At 42.8% G+C, this 15,760-nt stretch overlaps 2 protein-coding genes across 2 annotated transcripts in view; one reads left to right on the forward strand and one right to left on the reverse strand.

Moving 5' to 3' along the window:
• fkbpl (FKBP prolyl isomerase like) overlaps positions 1–15,760 on the forward strand; it is a 48,780-nt gene that overhangs the window by 10,785 nt on the left and 22,235 nt on the right. The window lies entirely within an intron of this gene.
• On the reverse strand, positions 1,772–13,938 carry wnt2bb (wingless-type MMTV integration site family, member 2Bb). Its single transcript, XM_018685896.2, has 5 exons — positions 13,067–13,938; positions 10,013–10,233; positions 6,833–7,110; positions 5,184–5,448; positions 1,772–3,077 (listed from the first exon to the last, which is right to left on the reverse strand). Exons 1-5 carry the CDS (start codon positions 13,246–13,248, stop codon positions 2,848–2,850), a joined length of 1,176 nt encoding a protein of 391 aa, XP_018541412.1. The 5' UTR covers positions 13,249–13,938; the 3' UTR covers positions 1,772–2,847.

Below are 15,760 nucleotides of genomic sequence, written 5' to 3' on the forward strand. Positions count from 1 at the left end.
TTTATAAATTCAGCTGGACTATAGTTTGATCTGAACTACTTGTATCTGTGATTTGGCCCTGGACAGATTACTTTTCTGTGGAATTATAGGATAATTCTGGTTTATTACAAAGACAGTCTTATTATACAGTTTTGGTCATCATCTCCACTCGTTATGACAACAGTTTACCCACCGGGTTCATTTCTTAAATCTGAAAAGGGGTAGACATTGGTACATTTTGGCAAAAGGCAAGAATGCAGTGAGCGAGCACCACTGCCAGATGAACCTCTAAGTTGTTGTGTCAAATGTGATTTGGATTTTTGTGTTGGAGTTTGAGTGTTAATATTACTTTTGGTTTGAGTTTGGCTAACTTGGAGTTTTGTTTAAAACCTGCATAATCCTCTGACTGCTTGTGTTTCTTGCCCAGTCTGACTTCTTTTAGTACCATATTCCCAGATCCCAGCAATTAAGTTGTTGAGTACAATGTTATCATAACCAATAGAGCTCATGGCCAAACCTTTAAAAATAAAGTCATGTTAGCCCAGAAGTATCCTTTCAAACCTCTTGTGCTGCTTGCTGCCATTTCGGTGCCCTCGGTCTCCCTCTTATCGTCCTCGGTGCTGCCTGCCAGCTGTGAAGACTAATGGTTTGCCTGTGATACCCTGCAACAGGAATGCTCTCAGCCTGGCATCCAGGACACAGATAGACTCTGCCACAGGACGCTGGCACTAGAATAGTCTCAATGACTGGAATGGCTCGATAATATTACCCTGAGGGACAATAAAGCTTATCTTATCTGACAATATAGGCCTCCCATGGCTATTAAAAGACCACTCCTAGGAGGATGTTGAGGGCTCTTTTTGGGGCAGATGAGGTTGGTAGGCCGAAGGTCTTGATTATAAAGCAGTATCACAAGAATGGGCAAGAACTGATTGAGGAAACGCAGGAGAACAATTTTCTATTTTCATCTTAGCTGCTTTATCTGAGTTTGTGTCTGCCTCCTGCATTGAGGTATCGTCTTTACAGGAAATTAAAGACTACTGTTTGCTCAGTAAAAAGATAAAAACACTGCTGCATTGTTTTGTCTTTGTGCAGTTTTGTATTCATTTTATCCCGGTGCGCACTGTCCTTTTGAATCCATGCTATCAGGAGTCTGTGGGCTCTAATATAACAGAGACTGAACCGGACCAAGAGTCTGGGAAGCAGAGGGAGCTGAGGCAGAGAAGATTGCTGGAAAGTATTCCCTTTGATAAGCCGGCCAAGAAGCCTTTGATTAAATGTGGTCCCAGCAGGAGCCCACACTAGGCTCTCTGTGGCACGACCATGTCCAATCACCAGCTATCAACAGCCCCGGGTAATTACAGCCATCTAGTCATTAGCCTGGGACCCACCTGGAATTCCACATAGCAAGGGGTGGGATGAGGCCAGCAGGGGTTGGGGGTTTAGGTTGGGCCTTTAATCAAACACTTCCCTCCCCTTTGACTGATATAACACACCCCACCCTGATCCACACAGAATCAGCCTTTGTTACGCACACAGATTGTATTATTACTGCCCCAGTGTCTCTCAACTCACGCTGGTGAGGAGATGTGATTGTGTGTGTGTGTGTGTGTGTGTGTGTGTGTGTGTGTGATGGGAATAGCATGGCATTTTATGACAGCAGCACAACAGAACTTACTTTCTATCCTCCTCGGTCACACTGATTAGTTCTGCTCTGTCGGCACTATCTAGTCTCTTTCTTGCCTTCAACCTCTATGTTTGTCCGTCTGAACAAAAAACAAAGATTCCAGTGTCATACTAATGCACCATATATTTCATATGAACATCTGTTTAGATAAGGCAATATACACAATGTTATACAAGCAAGCTGGAGAGCAGAGAAGTGAAATCTGTCTGATGTTGTGGTTACGTGTGACTGAATGACCATCCAGGTTTTTTTCTTCTTCTTCTTCTTCTTCTTCTTCTTCTTCTTCTCAGCAGTTTGTCATCTAACACACTGAAAACTGAAGTACGCTGTATAATCATAATAATGGGAGTGCTCTTCTCGCTCCTCATGTCAGCCAATGTAGTGCAGTCTCATCCGCAGATGAGAAATGAAACAACACTTTACAAATTAAATAAATCACTTAAACAGCTTTCTTTTGTTATTTTCCTTTTTTTCTTTTTTCTTTTTTTTTTTTAACAGTTGCATTAAAAGTTCCAATAATGCATCCATCAATTTATTCATCTGGTGTGCATCTCCCTGTCCTCTGGTAGTCCTCTGCCTGGACTTCTGTTTGGGCACACAGAGCCAAACTTACGCTTAGATGTCCACTTCTCAAAGTGCACTCGTCAAGCTACTTCCCAAAGTCCAACCAAATATTCTTTTTGGTAGATTAAAGTGTATTTCCCCAGAAAAAAGTAAATTATGTGATTATATGTTGTTCTTGTAATAATACTGGATACGTTTGAAGGCTCAGTTAATGTAAAAATGTGTCTTTAAAGCATCATGAAAGCAGCAAACCATTTTTAACTCAGAACCACACGCTAGAAAAAAAGGCCATCTGGACTGAATCTTTGATAAAATCCCAAACCCCAAAGCGTTCACTGGTTTCATTGTTCATCATCTGATCCCAGCAGTTCAGTCACAGGGCCATTCACAAATGGGGGTAATGGGTATTAATTCATATTGATGGGTACTGAATTCTAGTGCTTTCACAGAGACAGGTAGAAAAGCCATGCAATGATGAACTGAGGTGGGGGCAGGGGAGGGCGGAGACGCAGAGCACTTTTCGGACAAACTTTCCCAAAATGCCATGTTCCACAGGATATCCTGCAAAAGGGGAAAGGGGTGGGGTCGCATTACAGGGGGGCGGAGGGGGCGTGTCCTCAGGTCTGGTCCAACCATTCGGCTCGTTTGGGGGCCTTGCACGTGTGTATGTCCACAGCTTCCTCACAGTCCTTACACTCCACGGCACAACACCATTTGAATTTGCACTCACACTTGGTGATTTGCTTGACTCGTGTGGTGTCGTAGCCCCGGCCACAGCACATGACCTCGCAACCGTCTGTGCCGCGTGACGTCTTATTGCAGACGCGCCCAGCTGTGCCCAGGGAACCTACACAGAATACAGAAGAGCTTAGTCGTTTTTCAAGTCAAAAAGCCACACTTTGTTGTTTCTCCTTGTTCTAGATGCGTGTCATAGTAAAATGATTATCTTTGTGATTTTATCTTGGGCTTTGTTAACTTTTAGTGGGCGTTTTCTGCCACAGACCAAACAGTTCAGAAAATAATAAGCAGATTAATTATCATATCAGGGTTTGTTGGTCCACTGGCCCGTGTAGTACAATGCAATCTCAAATTGAGGGTATCTTTCATTTCAAATGAGTATCCACTGCAGCACATTTTGTTTGAACCCTTCAATTTCAATAAAGTTAAACTGGAGCTCTCATGAAATTTGTCCAGTGTGTATTACATGTCATTGTAACCAATGTAATCCATCCTGACATCCATCCACACTCTCTTCTTATTTTAGCTTTCTAAATTTTTACCGTGTTAAAAAAAAACAAAAAAAACACACCTACACTGTTTTGCCTTCCCTGTGCATTTTGATAAGCCACCATGTGACTGTTGGTGTTCATGTGATCACCCAGAAGAGGCACCAAGTAAAAATTTATATAAGAATACCTCCCATTTTTCTGACCTGGGAGTGTACAGACATCATACCAGGAGAGTATAGTCACACCATTTAAATGGCTTAAAGTAGCTACTTTTGCTGGGCTACTTACTTTGAGAACTTTGTTAACAAGGGAAACCAGATTGAAATAAGCTGTTCTTTTAGTATTAAAATTTGATTTTTTTTTTTTTTTTAGATGTAACTATCAGTGACGGATAATTTTGCAGCCATGTTGCCATCTGTTTTTCAGCTTGGCAACTCATAACTTCTTTTTGAGAGACATGATATGAACACATTGTGGGAAATAGTGTTTCTTGAAGGCAGCTTGTAACAGAACTAATATACTACTAAATATACTGTTGACAAATGGAGTGAATCTTGTGATATACTATCAACAAGTTTATGTTCCAGGGCTGGACAAATGACACTGGCTTCCAGTGAGGTTTTGTTACTTCTGGTATAGAACCCGGAAGATTTTGTTTCCCATTAGTTCTCTATTTGTTTCCATGTAAAATCTGTAGAAATATGCTATTCACCAGCAGTGTATCGTTGTGTTTAGCAGTCTGGCTATTGCTTAATGCATTGGCATATTGTCTGTGTCTTATGTGAATGTCATCCCCACAGAGATTAGTGCTGGTGTTCGGTGTGAGAAGCTCCCTGTTTGAATGGCTACCTATCACAACAAGCTGCCCATAGAACAACAGACCCACACACACAACTATGCAGTGTTGGTAGAGTGGCCTATAGTTACACTGCCTTTCCCAAGCCACTGCTCCCTTTGAAGCCACCATGTGTGTGTGTGTGTGTGTGTGTCTGTATGTGTGTGTGTGTCTGTATGTGTGTGTCTGTGAGGGTTAAATGGACAGTGGAGCGTGACAGACAGACAGGCTCTCACACTCTGAGGCCCACTCTGCCCTCCAGCTACGCTTAGTTCAGACAGACAGAGAGTGAGAGAGGCTGTGACAGACAGAAAGAAGTGATTTTTTTTTTTTTTTTAAATTAGCTGCTTGTGTCCCTAGGCTGTGGATTCCACTGGGAAGGTGAGAAAGAGGGGGAGGATGGACGAAGGGATGCAGGGTGAGGTAGACAAAGGGGAGCAAGGGAGCGGGAGAGGTGGACAGAGCTTCTGAATGCTGGATGTAAGATATTTCAGAAGTTTATCCAACAATCTCTTCATCCGTTGAACAGCCGATCAGGAACAGTAACTGATCAGGTTCATCGTGTAAAGGTCCAACACATCCTCTGACCATGGAGTTGTGTGTATATGTGTGTGTGTGTGTGTGTGTGTGTTGACAGAAACTGACAGAGGTCAGGTGGTCACAGAACAACCATGTCCCCAGGGTACAAGGATATTAGCTTCCAGAGACATCACACAGGAGACCTGCTGTGTTATCTGACACACACACACACACACACACACACAAACACTGATGTTCACACACACAAACACACTAGTCATGCATGAACATACACACAACATACACATAACACAGTCGGGGCAATCCATCAACATCCATGTCTACCTTCTTCTTCTCTCTGGTGTCTTACCTGCTGCTTTGTCTTGCAGGCAATAATCCGGAGAGTTCTCAAAGTAGACCAGGTCATTCTTGGTGGCCTTCCTGAAGGCTTTATTGGCTACAGTAAAGCCTGTCCCATCCTGGTTCATCGTCACTTCGATGGCCCCGTTATATTTCCTCCTCAGGTAGTCACCGGTCTTCCTGAAGTCTGACATGGCCATCCAACATGTCCGCAGCGTGCAAGAGCCACTCACACCGTGACATTTACATTCCAGCTTCATGAATCGCTTCACTGCCTAAATACATAGAGAGAAGTGGGAATGTGTGTATGCTGTTATAGCCACCATGAACTTTGGTTTTACCTGTTCTAAAAATGCAGCGCTCAGGCAGATGTCCACCTTTTATATTTCTACTTTCCCTCTAATACAACAGAGATGGGTGGAATTTTGTTTGGGGTGCTCAAAGCCTTGTAAAATTAAATGAACAATTCAGTCTGGATAATCCAAAGATCAGTCACCTCAAATTGAATTCCATTCACCGTCATTTCATTAGGGTGATGGGAGAAAACTCAATTTACACTTTGTATTAACATGGGAATATCTTCTCTGTCTAAAGAAAAACACATGTTAATGCAAGATGTAAATGTTCTAAGACTTTCAATCCTTCAGAGAAATCTAGTTCAAACTAATTCAAACGGCCCATAGCTTCTCCTAACATACGTTGTAGCTGCAGTCACCTGGATTTTGCTCCATATTCATTATAATAAGGAACAGGGCGAGGCACATTTGCTGCTGGATGCAGACTGACCCTGCCTTGTATGCTTTGTGCAGAATTCAAACAGGTTGATACACAAAGTTCTTCAATGTCCAACCAACCAGTCCAGTTACCACTATTCAGCTTCTTGTTCTACCCTGCCTGCTTTTTGCCACAGCACAAGTACATTTCTGTTAATTCATGATGCCTCTGCTGTGTCATTGGAGTGACGAGTTAACATTTCAAGGCAGTCATGTTCAACAAAGTCGTTAAACACAAGCACAGTGTGTTTTAAGACACCCCATACTGAAGTACAAGTCATGGCCTGTTACCGCGTATCCATCAACAGTGTTAAAACTGAATGTTGGAATGGTAGTTTGGATTTGTGATACACAAAAGTCCTAGAATTCATTTGGCATGCATCGCAATTGACAGTGTGATCGCACTGGTCAGACTTCATCTGGAGGAGTTCTGGCTCACGTTGAGACTGGATCCCAGCAGGGTGTGAATGCAGTCTGTACAGTTTGGCTCTGTTGTTAGGGGAGGAAAAATCCCTCCAACACGCTGATAGGTCACCTGACTTTATTTTCCGTTGTATGCCCTGGCCCGCCTACCTGATTTGCATAGAGAGATTTGGTGGAATCGAGATCATGAGAACGCTTATTAATACCAGATGTAAAAGCAAAGGCACATAATCATTACTGACAAAAATGTTGCCAGCTAGAGATTGCATGCTAATTCCAGCTTTTATCCAAGATGTAGATACAGTGGGGTCCAAACATCTGAGGCTACTTTTGGCCCCTGCTGTATATCAAAGCTTGGACAAATAAAACAAAAATCTGTATAGCTAGGTTCACCACCAGGTTTAAAATATTTAGTTTTTCTTTATATTTGGGTGAATTGATGCTGCTGTAATCACACACTTACTGTTCTGCCACAGCGGTTGTTGTGTAAGTTCATGAGTGCCCGTGCATCTCGGACAGTCCTCTCTTTGGCATCTATGAAGGCTTTGGCAAACTTAATCCCGTAGTTGATATTATCGCTACAGCCACCCCAGTCAAACTCTCCTCTCTCATCACTAGCCCGTCCACGCTTGTGTGGGTCGCAGTTACATGTCTTCAGTTCCCCCTGGCTGCAGGCACGGGTGAGCGCATACACCACTCCTGCTGAGGAGATAGCATAGACGAATGCTGCTTCACGACTGCCTGAGAAAGATAGACAGAGAAAGCACAAAAGAAAAAAGAAGCAGACAGGTTAGATATATCATGCAATGCATTAGATTCTCTGCAGTTCAAGTTAACATGTATACACAGATTATAATGCCATGACCAGGCCTGGGTGTGAGCCATCAGGACGTGAAGGTGCAGCTGACGGGGACATATCAGGCCTGATGTGGTGTATAGGACAGCTCTGTTTAAATATTATCATGGAAATAATTCTAGCTGCGGGGCTCTCCTCTGCTCACATAAATTGTTTAAAGACAGACACAGTGATACCCCATTAATCAGCGCCAGGGTGATGTCATGACAGCATTATCTACCATTGCTGTGCTCATCTGTTCTTTCCTGGTCTCTTTAGTTCCTTAGAATATGACTCATCTATTGTGTGGCCAAAGGCACATAGAGAATTAGACATAGTGTTTGGTCACAGTTCCCTTTTGCACAGTTGCTTTTTGTGGGAGTGAATGTCCTGAAAAGCAACATGGTAGGAAGAGGCATAAGAACTTGTCTGTCTTAACTTGGTGGTCAACCTAACAAACATAAGTGGTTTTTACTTGGTGCCTCTGTAATCAAAGCCAAAAAGACTACTCTATTGTCAATATTTTGCTCATAGGGCCCAAGTTAGTCGGGTGGTCTGTCAGTCAACCACTTCCATCCAGAGCAAGATATTTAAACATCTATTGGCCATGGGTTTTGGTAAAGATTTAATGGCTTCCAATGATTCTGCACACCCCCTGGCTCCCTGAACAACAACAACATCTGGACTCGATGCTTTGGTCAATCACAAGTTATTTCAAAAACTAATGGCTTAATTTCTATCACATGTCCTGTGGAAATTCATGGTTCCCAGAGGATGAATCCAGAGGTTTTTGGTGACCATGCAGCCTCTCTTCCAGCAAGCCATTTTTTCACAATAAGAAACATTTTAATCTAATCTTGAATAATTAATTACTTGCCATGAAATGCACTAAGCGCATTTATAATCCCCAGATGATGAACTGTTACTCTTTGGACCCAACCTCAAGCTGAAATGTTAGCTCTCTATACACATTATCACATTCTGCTGCCTAATTTCTAATGATATTCAGCTCCCAAGAGGATAAACCACTTCTTAAACAACCCCTTAGTCCTTTACATTTTTAGTCCCACTGCTATTAAGTCTCTAAGAACATCAAAATTGGCAGGTTGTTGTTTATTCTGACCCTCACTGTCATATCGTGGGCTGTAATTAACTTTGCAGTCTTAAGGGTATAAACCTTGTCCACACAGAATGTCTTTCAGCCACACTTTTCAGTCATGCGCCTCACATCTGATGGAGCAGATATGCTTTTATTTTAGTCAATACAGCTGTCAGCAAAGACTCATGCTTCATACATACAACTGCAACCTGAATCGCCTGTGTCTCTGAGCGTTGCCAAACTGTGGGTGGCAAGATAGCACTACTGTAGCTGCACGCATCCTAGCTTCAAACTTCCATAGACAGTGATGGACGACTGAAGCCGCTGCACCACAGCTTTCACTACACAGCTTTCACTACACAGCCTGTGTAAACAGAGTGTTAGACTTAATCTTGTGTTATATCAGCTTAGCCTGCAGTTGCATGTTAACAAGAGGTGCATAGTACATTTGTTTCTCAGGTCTATTTAACTGTCTTGGTTTCTCTCAACAAAGCTACAGCATTTCAATACTTCTTCTGAAGTTGTAAGTTTGAAAATGCTTTAACATTGTTGTAGCAAACACAAATAACTGCATGAGTGAAACAATATTTTCTTCTGAAATGTGGAGTAGAGGGATAAAGTCTCATGAAAGTACCAACACTTTCAGAGTAAAATTGCAGTTCTTACTGATTGTGAGATGGTGCACTTATACATTAATATCTGAAAATAAGGTACATGCTCACTCCTCAAACCTATCTTTACCAATCCTGGGCCAGAGGAGTCTGTGTGATCTAACCTGCTTGCTTTCTTATTCACTGGAATGTCCTTGTTTCATCTATGGGGTGAGGAGAAGGGGGCAGTGGATGCTGAGGGGGTGTATGTAGGGGAGGATGGAGGAGGGCATAGCTGGTCATCATTCAAACCTGCGCTGTTTGTCTGACAGTGAGAATATCTATCTAAATATTTACATCTACATTACTGTTTATTCCTTTCCATCAGCACACACACACACACACAGCCTGTATCTCCATATCTGCTACTTTTTTCCATGCATCGTTAGCCCCCACACATGCTTAGGATGGCTGGAAGAGGGACAATAACAAGCCAAGGAGAGTCAGTGCTGAGAGTTTGTAGAGACAAATGTCTTATTCTGTGCAACCTGCCTTCAGATACGCTACATTGAAAAGTAAAGGATTTCCAATAACGCCTTACTCTAATGCAATAAAGTAGTAAAAGCAAAACCAGAAGTTACACTGCATGCCACAATGACTTTTTAATGAAGAACTGCTGCCCCTGTGTTATTTAATACACTTTCATGATTAAGACTATGCAATCATAACACCCTTCACAAGGAGGAATTATGCATGTACTAGCTACGTAGACGGGGAGCGTATGTATGTTAACATGCATCTGTTACAAAGCGGAGAGGTCTGGCAGGAGTGGAAAAACAAAATGACGACAAGCCCACGTCTCAAAGCCAGTGTGTTTATTGACGAGGCGTAAGGCATTACAACAGTCCATTAGTGACTATAAACACGGAGCACCAGCATACGTGAGTATGAGAGGGAAAGATCACAGCGAGAACAGAGCAAGCGGAGAGGGGAGAGATAAGGCAGTGAAAGTGAAGCAGAGGAGTGAGGTAGCAGCAGATGGGGCTCAGCGTCCACACTCTTCGGCGGCACGATCAGAAATCATACAGATGTACACTCAAGACGCACACACGGACTTACTCCGTAGCAGGACACGTCCAAACACAGTGTGGTCACGGTCCAGTGTGCTGCAGTTCCAGCGATGGTGTCTGAACTGGTGCTGGCATTCTCTGATCCATTCCTTGGTGCCCTCACCAATGGCCTGCATGATGTCTGGGTGGCGCTGGCAGAGTTGCCGCTGCTTGTTCACCAAGCCAGGGATGTTGTCACAGATCACGCGGGCCCCCAGCGCACCAATGTACCTGAAGATGCAAAAAGGCACAAGAAAATCCAAGGCAGTTTTGAATTGAATCACCAGTAACGGGATAGATAAGCATTATCTGAACTAAACTGGAGTACTGCAGTGATTGATGGTATATTGCGGTGGTTGAGTACACATAGGTGCCCTCATATTTTAGGTGTATACACATGTGGACACACACTCAAAGGTGGTGAGCGGCATAAAGGAGAGCTGCAGTAACAGTCCTTTATGAGTCAGAGTTCACTACACTTAACAGTTTAAGGTTTGCGAGTAGGAGGGGAGTGGAAACCATTTACTCGGCTCTCCAAATAAATAAGCACTTAACCTCTCCCCACAAGACCTGTGTGTGTATGTGTGTTTAAATGCTTCCCAATGGGATCGTTGAAATCATGTCGTCACAAATCAGAGCAAGAAGTCTGGGGCCTCCAATAACCCTGTCAAACTAAGACCCCATTTACTCACTTTACTCCTCTCCGTCCTCTGCCTGATCGCTCTCATCTTACTTACAGCTCTCCTGCGTGCTTCTTCCAGTCTTTCTCCGCGTCCTAATAAAACAGACTTTTACAGTATCCTATCAAGATAAATGCTGCGGCGAGCTCGCCCCAAAATAAACTCTAAACCTATTCGTGCATTGCCTCTACAGTATATGTGTGTATGCGTGTGTGTGCATGAGAACTCTTGCGGCTCGGCGGCTGCGTGGCTTTGGCGGGTCAGCGAGGGGAGGTTAGGGGAGCGTGTAGCTGTGTGGTCATGTTTTATGAGGCCGGGGGGCGAAAGGATCGAGACTGGAGGCTCTCTGTTCCCCAGAGTGGAATTAGAGAGGAGGAATAAGAACAGAGTGCTCATCAAAGGAAAGAGCCAGAGCGGCAATTCACACTTAATTTTCTCTCTCTCTTTCTCTCTGAAAGTCAGGAGGACTTGTGGATTTTATAGGATAGTAAATCATTATCCACAGGTCTAAAATAACATGCTGTAAAGCCCTGCGACTATACTGTGGATCACAGGGAAAAGACAAGTAGGAGACAACTGGGGACACTGACGGCCTCCACTGACTTCTGATGGTAACTCCGTTACAAGTAAGAAATAATCTCACTCTGTAACTTTTAGGTTTCCTGGCAAATTAGCTAAGGATGCTCAGATTACACGAATCATCAGAAGTAAGGATGAAAGAGTCAAATATGTCTAGTACAGACGTGCACACACAAGATGATGAACATCAGCATTGCACACAAATGTGTTACCCTTGAGGAATAATTGAAGGCTGTGGGTGGTCGTCGTTTCACAATAAGATTTATCACAATTATAAAATGCACGCATTATAAACCTAATTTATTTATATTAAATTATACAAGCTTTTTTCTCCCCTCATTTCTCAAGTGGCTGGAGTGTCCCGCGGACATCTCTGTGATCCTCCTGGGGTGTTAAAGCCCCAGATCTGTCCATATCATCACTTACTGCTCACCCCACAGAAATGTGATAAACAGTAGAACACTCTATCTCCTCCACTAAATTCCCCCCAAAGCCAATAATGCCCAACCAAAGCCTTTACACACACTCTTCCCACTACTCCCCATAACTGCTTTTAATCTACACAAAACTATTAGGCATTCCATCACCCCCATACCCGCCCACACACAGACACTTCTCCTATAAACACACTCACACACATGGACATTTTCACGCATGTTATTACGCAGGCAATGAGATTTTTTTTCACCCCTCACCTAGGTTGTGCTCTAGATGGCTGGTCTCCGGGTATTTTAGTGAAGTCATTTGTGTGTGTGTGTGTGTGTGTGTGGTACCTGGTGAATTAATGACTGTTCTGCCTTGTCTAATGTAGGCTCCAGCTGAGCCGAACACGCGTTCAGCCAACAGCGCCAACATAAATTACATTTATCGCTCTATTATTATTGCTCAATATGGCAGGCCAACAAGCTGACAGGGAGAAAACGCATTTTAGTAACAAAATCCTAAAGAGGCTTGAATCTGATTCACAAACTCATAATTTATGGTATTTTCACTTTAAATTCCGCCATCGTCTGTCTTTGCTCCTTTTTTTTTCAGGAGCAGGTCAATTGGAATTGAATTAAATGATGACAGAAAAACACATTTAGAGTTTTTCTTTTCAGTCACTACCCCATAAAAGTTACAAGGCGGTGCACTCATTCGTGACAAATCATAGCCCATGAAGCTCCTTTTAATAAACCCCATGCGCTCAAGTTGTTTGCAGGAAAAAAAAATGCACGAATAAGCAGGAGATTAATAAAGTTTAAAATGTTGCCGGCAACATTAGTACACAGCCACATTGATGGGAAAAGCACTGTCGGGCTATACAGTGCGTCCGCGATAATAAATTAACTGACGCAAGCCCTCAGCCCTCATAATGGCCTTGTGCGTCTGCTGTTGGAAAAATCGCTGCTCCGAATTAATTGGAATGGGTTTTGCTTTTTGCTTTTGGAAAAGGGTTATTAAAAGAGTCATCATAAGTTAGATTCGTTGGCAGTTTGAGTCCTTGAAGTTTCTAACGAAAGACCCAAAGCTAGGCAGCAGTCCCAGCTCCGTTTCAAATGATTAAGATCAGTGATGAATGTTCATATCGTATTCTTAGCCTTTTGCAGTTCAACTCCTAATTTAATTGTATTATTATTATTATTATTATTATTATTATTATTATTATTATTATCTACAATAATAATAACCTAAATAATTAAAAAAAAAAAAACTTTCCTTGCATACATTTACGTAATTCCTTTCAAAATAAAATACGCAAATGCAGCTTCTATAAATCATGTTGGCAGGCAGCAGGCCTGTAGGTGTGATGGATGCAGACTCACCACCATGAAGAGTCCACCCGAGGCGTTACCAGCAGCAGCAGCAACAGACACGCACAGTAAATCCTCGAACTGGCACCGGGGGTTTGGCACGAAGAAGACCGGGATGAGAGTCTGACTCCCGGCGAACCGCAGCTCCGAATCCGCGCTGCCCGGAGGCTCAGAATCCTGTTTAAACCCAGCATAGCTCTGCGCTTTTTTCTTTCTTTTTTCTTTCTTTCTTTCTTTTTTTTACTAGCAAATGTTACCCTCCCAAAATATATTCAGATTTCAGAAGAAAACGCCCAACTTTAATCAGGTTTGATGTGAAGTAGGTTAAGCACCCGTTCAGTAGGTATAGGCCTCATTATCCAGTGTGTGGCTCCATGTTGCGCGGCTGTCAGGAGTGTGAGGAGGAGCGCGTTTTCGGTGCCATGTGCGCACCAGACCCTCTCCGCTGAGCACTTCTGGCTGCCGACAGGAGGTTTACCTGAGTGTCGGCTGTTTCACTTTTCCAGTCAGCTCTCTCCAAACACTTATCCTTGGTTTGTGCTCAGTTCAGAATCAGAAAAAAAGAAGGTCCGAGGGAAAGCTGGAGGAGCCAAAAGGTTGGTAATAGATACGAGACTGATGTGTGTGCCGTTCTGTCGGCTGTGTGACTCTGAGCTGGGTCGGATGCTCGCGCCGGACCTCTCCTTTATCGGTGCGCGGTGGACAGAGTCAGAGCTGAGAGAGAGAGAGAGAGAGATGAGGGAGGGCTCGCTGCTGATAGCGCCTCTCGCCCATTGGGCAGATGTAGGGGTTACAGAGTTTGACTAGGAAGGAGATATTAAAGAGAGATGGATGGAGAGACGTGCGTGTGTTGGTGCTGGGATGACGGGTGATGATGAGGGGACGGTCCTAATGTGAGGAGTTCATCTGTAACCACAGACCAAAAAAAAAAAAAAAGACAGAAAAAAATATAATTAATGATGGCGCCTTCATTTTACAACCCAGGAAAACCAGATAATTAAATCACAAGAAAAAATTGTTTTTTCATGTTTAAAAGACATTTTTTTCAAAAGAACATTTTCTTTTCTTTTTATGGTTCCCCTTAATATTATTATTATTATTTTTCCTTATGAGAAATACTGCAAAATGCAAGTATTTATATGTAGAAAATGGATAGTAAGAGCTGTATGCATAAATATAGTGGGGATGCAGTTGTTGATGGCATTAGTTGTAGTTCTATAGTATATATAGAATAGCTGATATATTTACAGTTATTGTTTTATCTAAATTATAGTTATTGTCAATTATTGGTAATTCTAAATAACTCCATATATTACCTGTATGTTTATAAGATTGTACTACTTCTCCTCCTCATGTTCTTCCTCTCACTCAGTCTCACCTTTTAAATATTTAATGCTTAATATAGACCCTGTGTAACATCAGCCTGCCCAGCGACTACAGATAAACAAAATTCATCTTTTGGCTAAATCTGTTACATTTAGATCATATTAAGGTTAATTCATATGTGCTGTTCCTTTATAAAGGAATAAATAAAGTAAGTCAAGCTATGACATCATTGTAAGTGATTATCACTGACAAATACTTGTTTAAGTATTTGTTTCATCTTCAGTCATCCACCACCTAAAGCTTAGCAGGGGTGAAAGTTTAGTGAAAAAAGCAGGGAATGTGGGACTGGGAGAACAGAGCCAAATCGTCCAGTGGAACAGCACTATGGCTTAAATATGAACCACATGTGTAAGAGAGAGAGAGTGCTGAGACAGCGCTGGAATAAAACATGCGCGCGCACACACACACACACACACATATATATATACACACACTGTACATTGTCCCTGGAGAGCGACCATCCTTACCTCTGTTCCCATGCATTGTGTTTGTGTGTCTTCAGGTTGTCCTCAGGCTCGGCTGTGTGCGGACATTTGCCATCAAATCTCTGATGTTTCTGTTTGCCCTCACTTTGCTCTTGACAGATTAAAAACTGCTTTTATCCGAAGAGTAAAGAAAAAAAACCCTCTTGACTTGTTTACAGACATTCGTACAGTTTTTATCAGCGTAGACTTGAACTCCTCCGGGGAGTTTGTGATATTGGGTTGAAAATACCACAGTTGATTCAGCTGACCCAGTAATACTAACAAACAAGTAAACAAATCAGGAAAATCCCTGTCGGAATTGAAACTATTAGAATTAGCTATAGCTGTCGCAAGCCACTGTTTCATCAAAAGCTTGAGAAAACTGTTCCAGTGTTTATGCCAAAGCTGCTGTTAAAGCTAAGCTCCTTTTAGAGACATTTGTATTTCTGCTTAGAGCGCAGCAGGCAGGCTGCTGTCAGAGTGACAAACACACACACTTTTCAGTGTTTTTTGAGACATGCACAAACACACAGAATGGAGTGGGCACAGGTTTTGTGAGAGGCCGCGAGGTGAGGAAGTTAAGCTCTGGTGAATATTTGTGCGCTGCAGCTCAGCTCACAATTTTCTGCTAAATCAAAAGGAATTAGGGAAGCACAAACACGGCTGAGTTATGCTCTCTCTCATGGGGCTGGAGCTGGAACAGGCTTTCTCTCTCACTCTCTTTCTCTCTCCCAGCCTGTGAACTTGACCCCAGCTTTCTCTTCATAAACAATAACAGAGTCAAGTGCCTTCTTGTCGGTTGGAGGAAAAGTTTGCCCTGATGTACGGGGCCCAATCTGGCAACCGTCTCCTCAGA

Source organism: Lates calcarifer, linkage group LG6 (genome assembly GCF_001640805.2).
Source record: "Lates calcarifer isolate ASB-BC8 linkage group LG6, TLL_Latcal_v3, whole genome shotgun sequence".
In the NCBI taxonomy this organism is placed as follows: domain Eukaryota; kingdom Metazoa; phylum Chordata; class Actinopteri; family Centropomidae; genus Lates; species Lates calcarifer.

What these genes read in the sequence shown, in the direction of transcription:
- wnt2bb (XM_018685896.2), bottom strand. Translation starts at nt 13,248, where the DNA reads ATGCTGGGTTTAAACAGGATTCTGAGCCTCCGGGCAGCGCGGATTCGG. An exon ending in CGGGTGGACTCTTCATGGTG is followed by an intron (nt 10,234 to 13,066) that starts GTGAGTCTGCAT and finishes TTGCATCTTCAG; the next exon opens with GTACATTGGTGCGCTGGGGG. An exon ending in ACAACCGCTGTGGCAGAACA is followed by an intron (nt 5,449 to 6,832) that starts GTAAGTGTGTGA and finishes CTATGTATTTAG; the next exon opens with GCAGTGAAGCGATTCATGAA.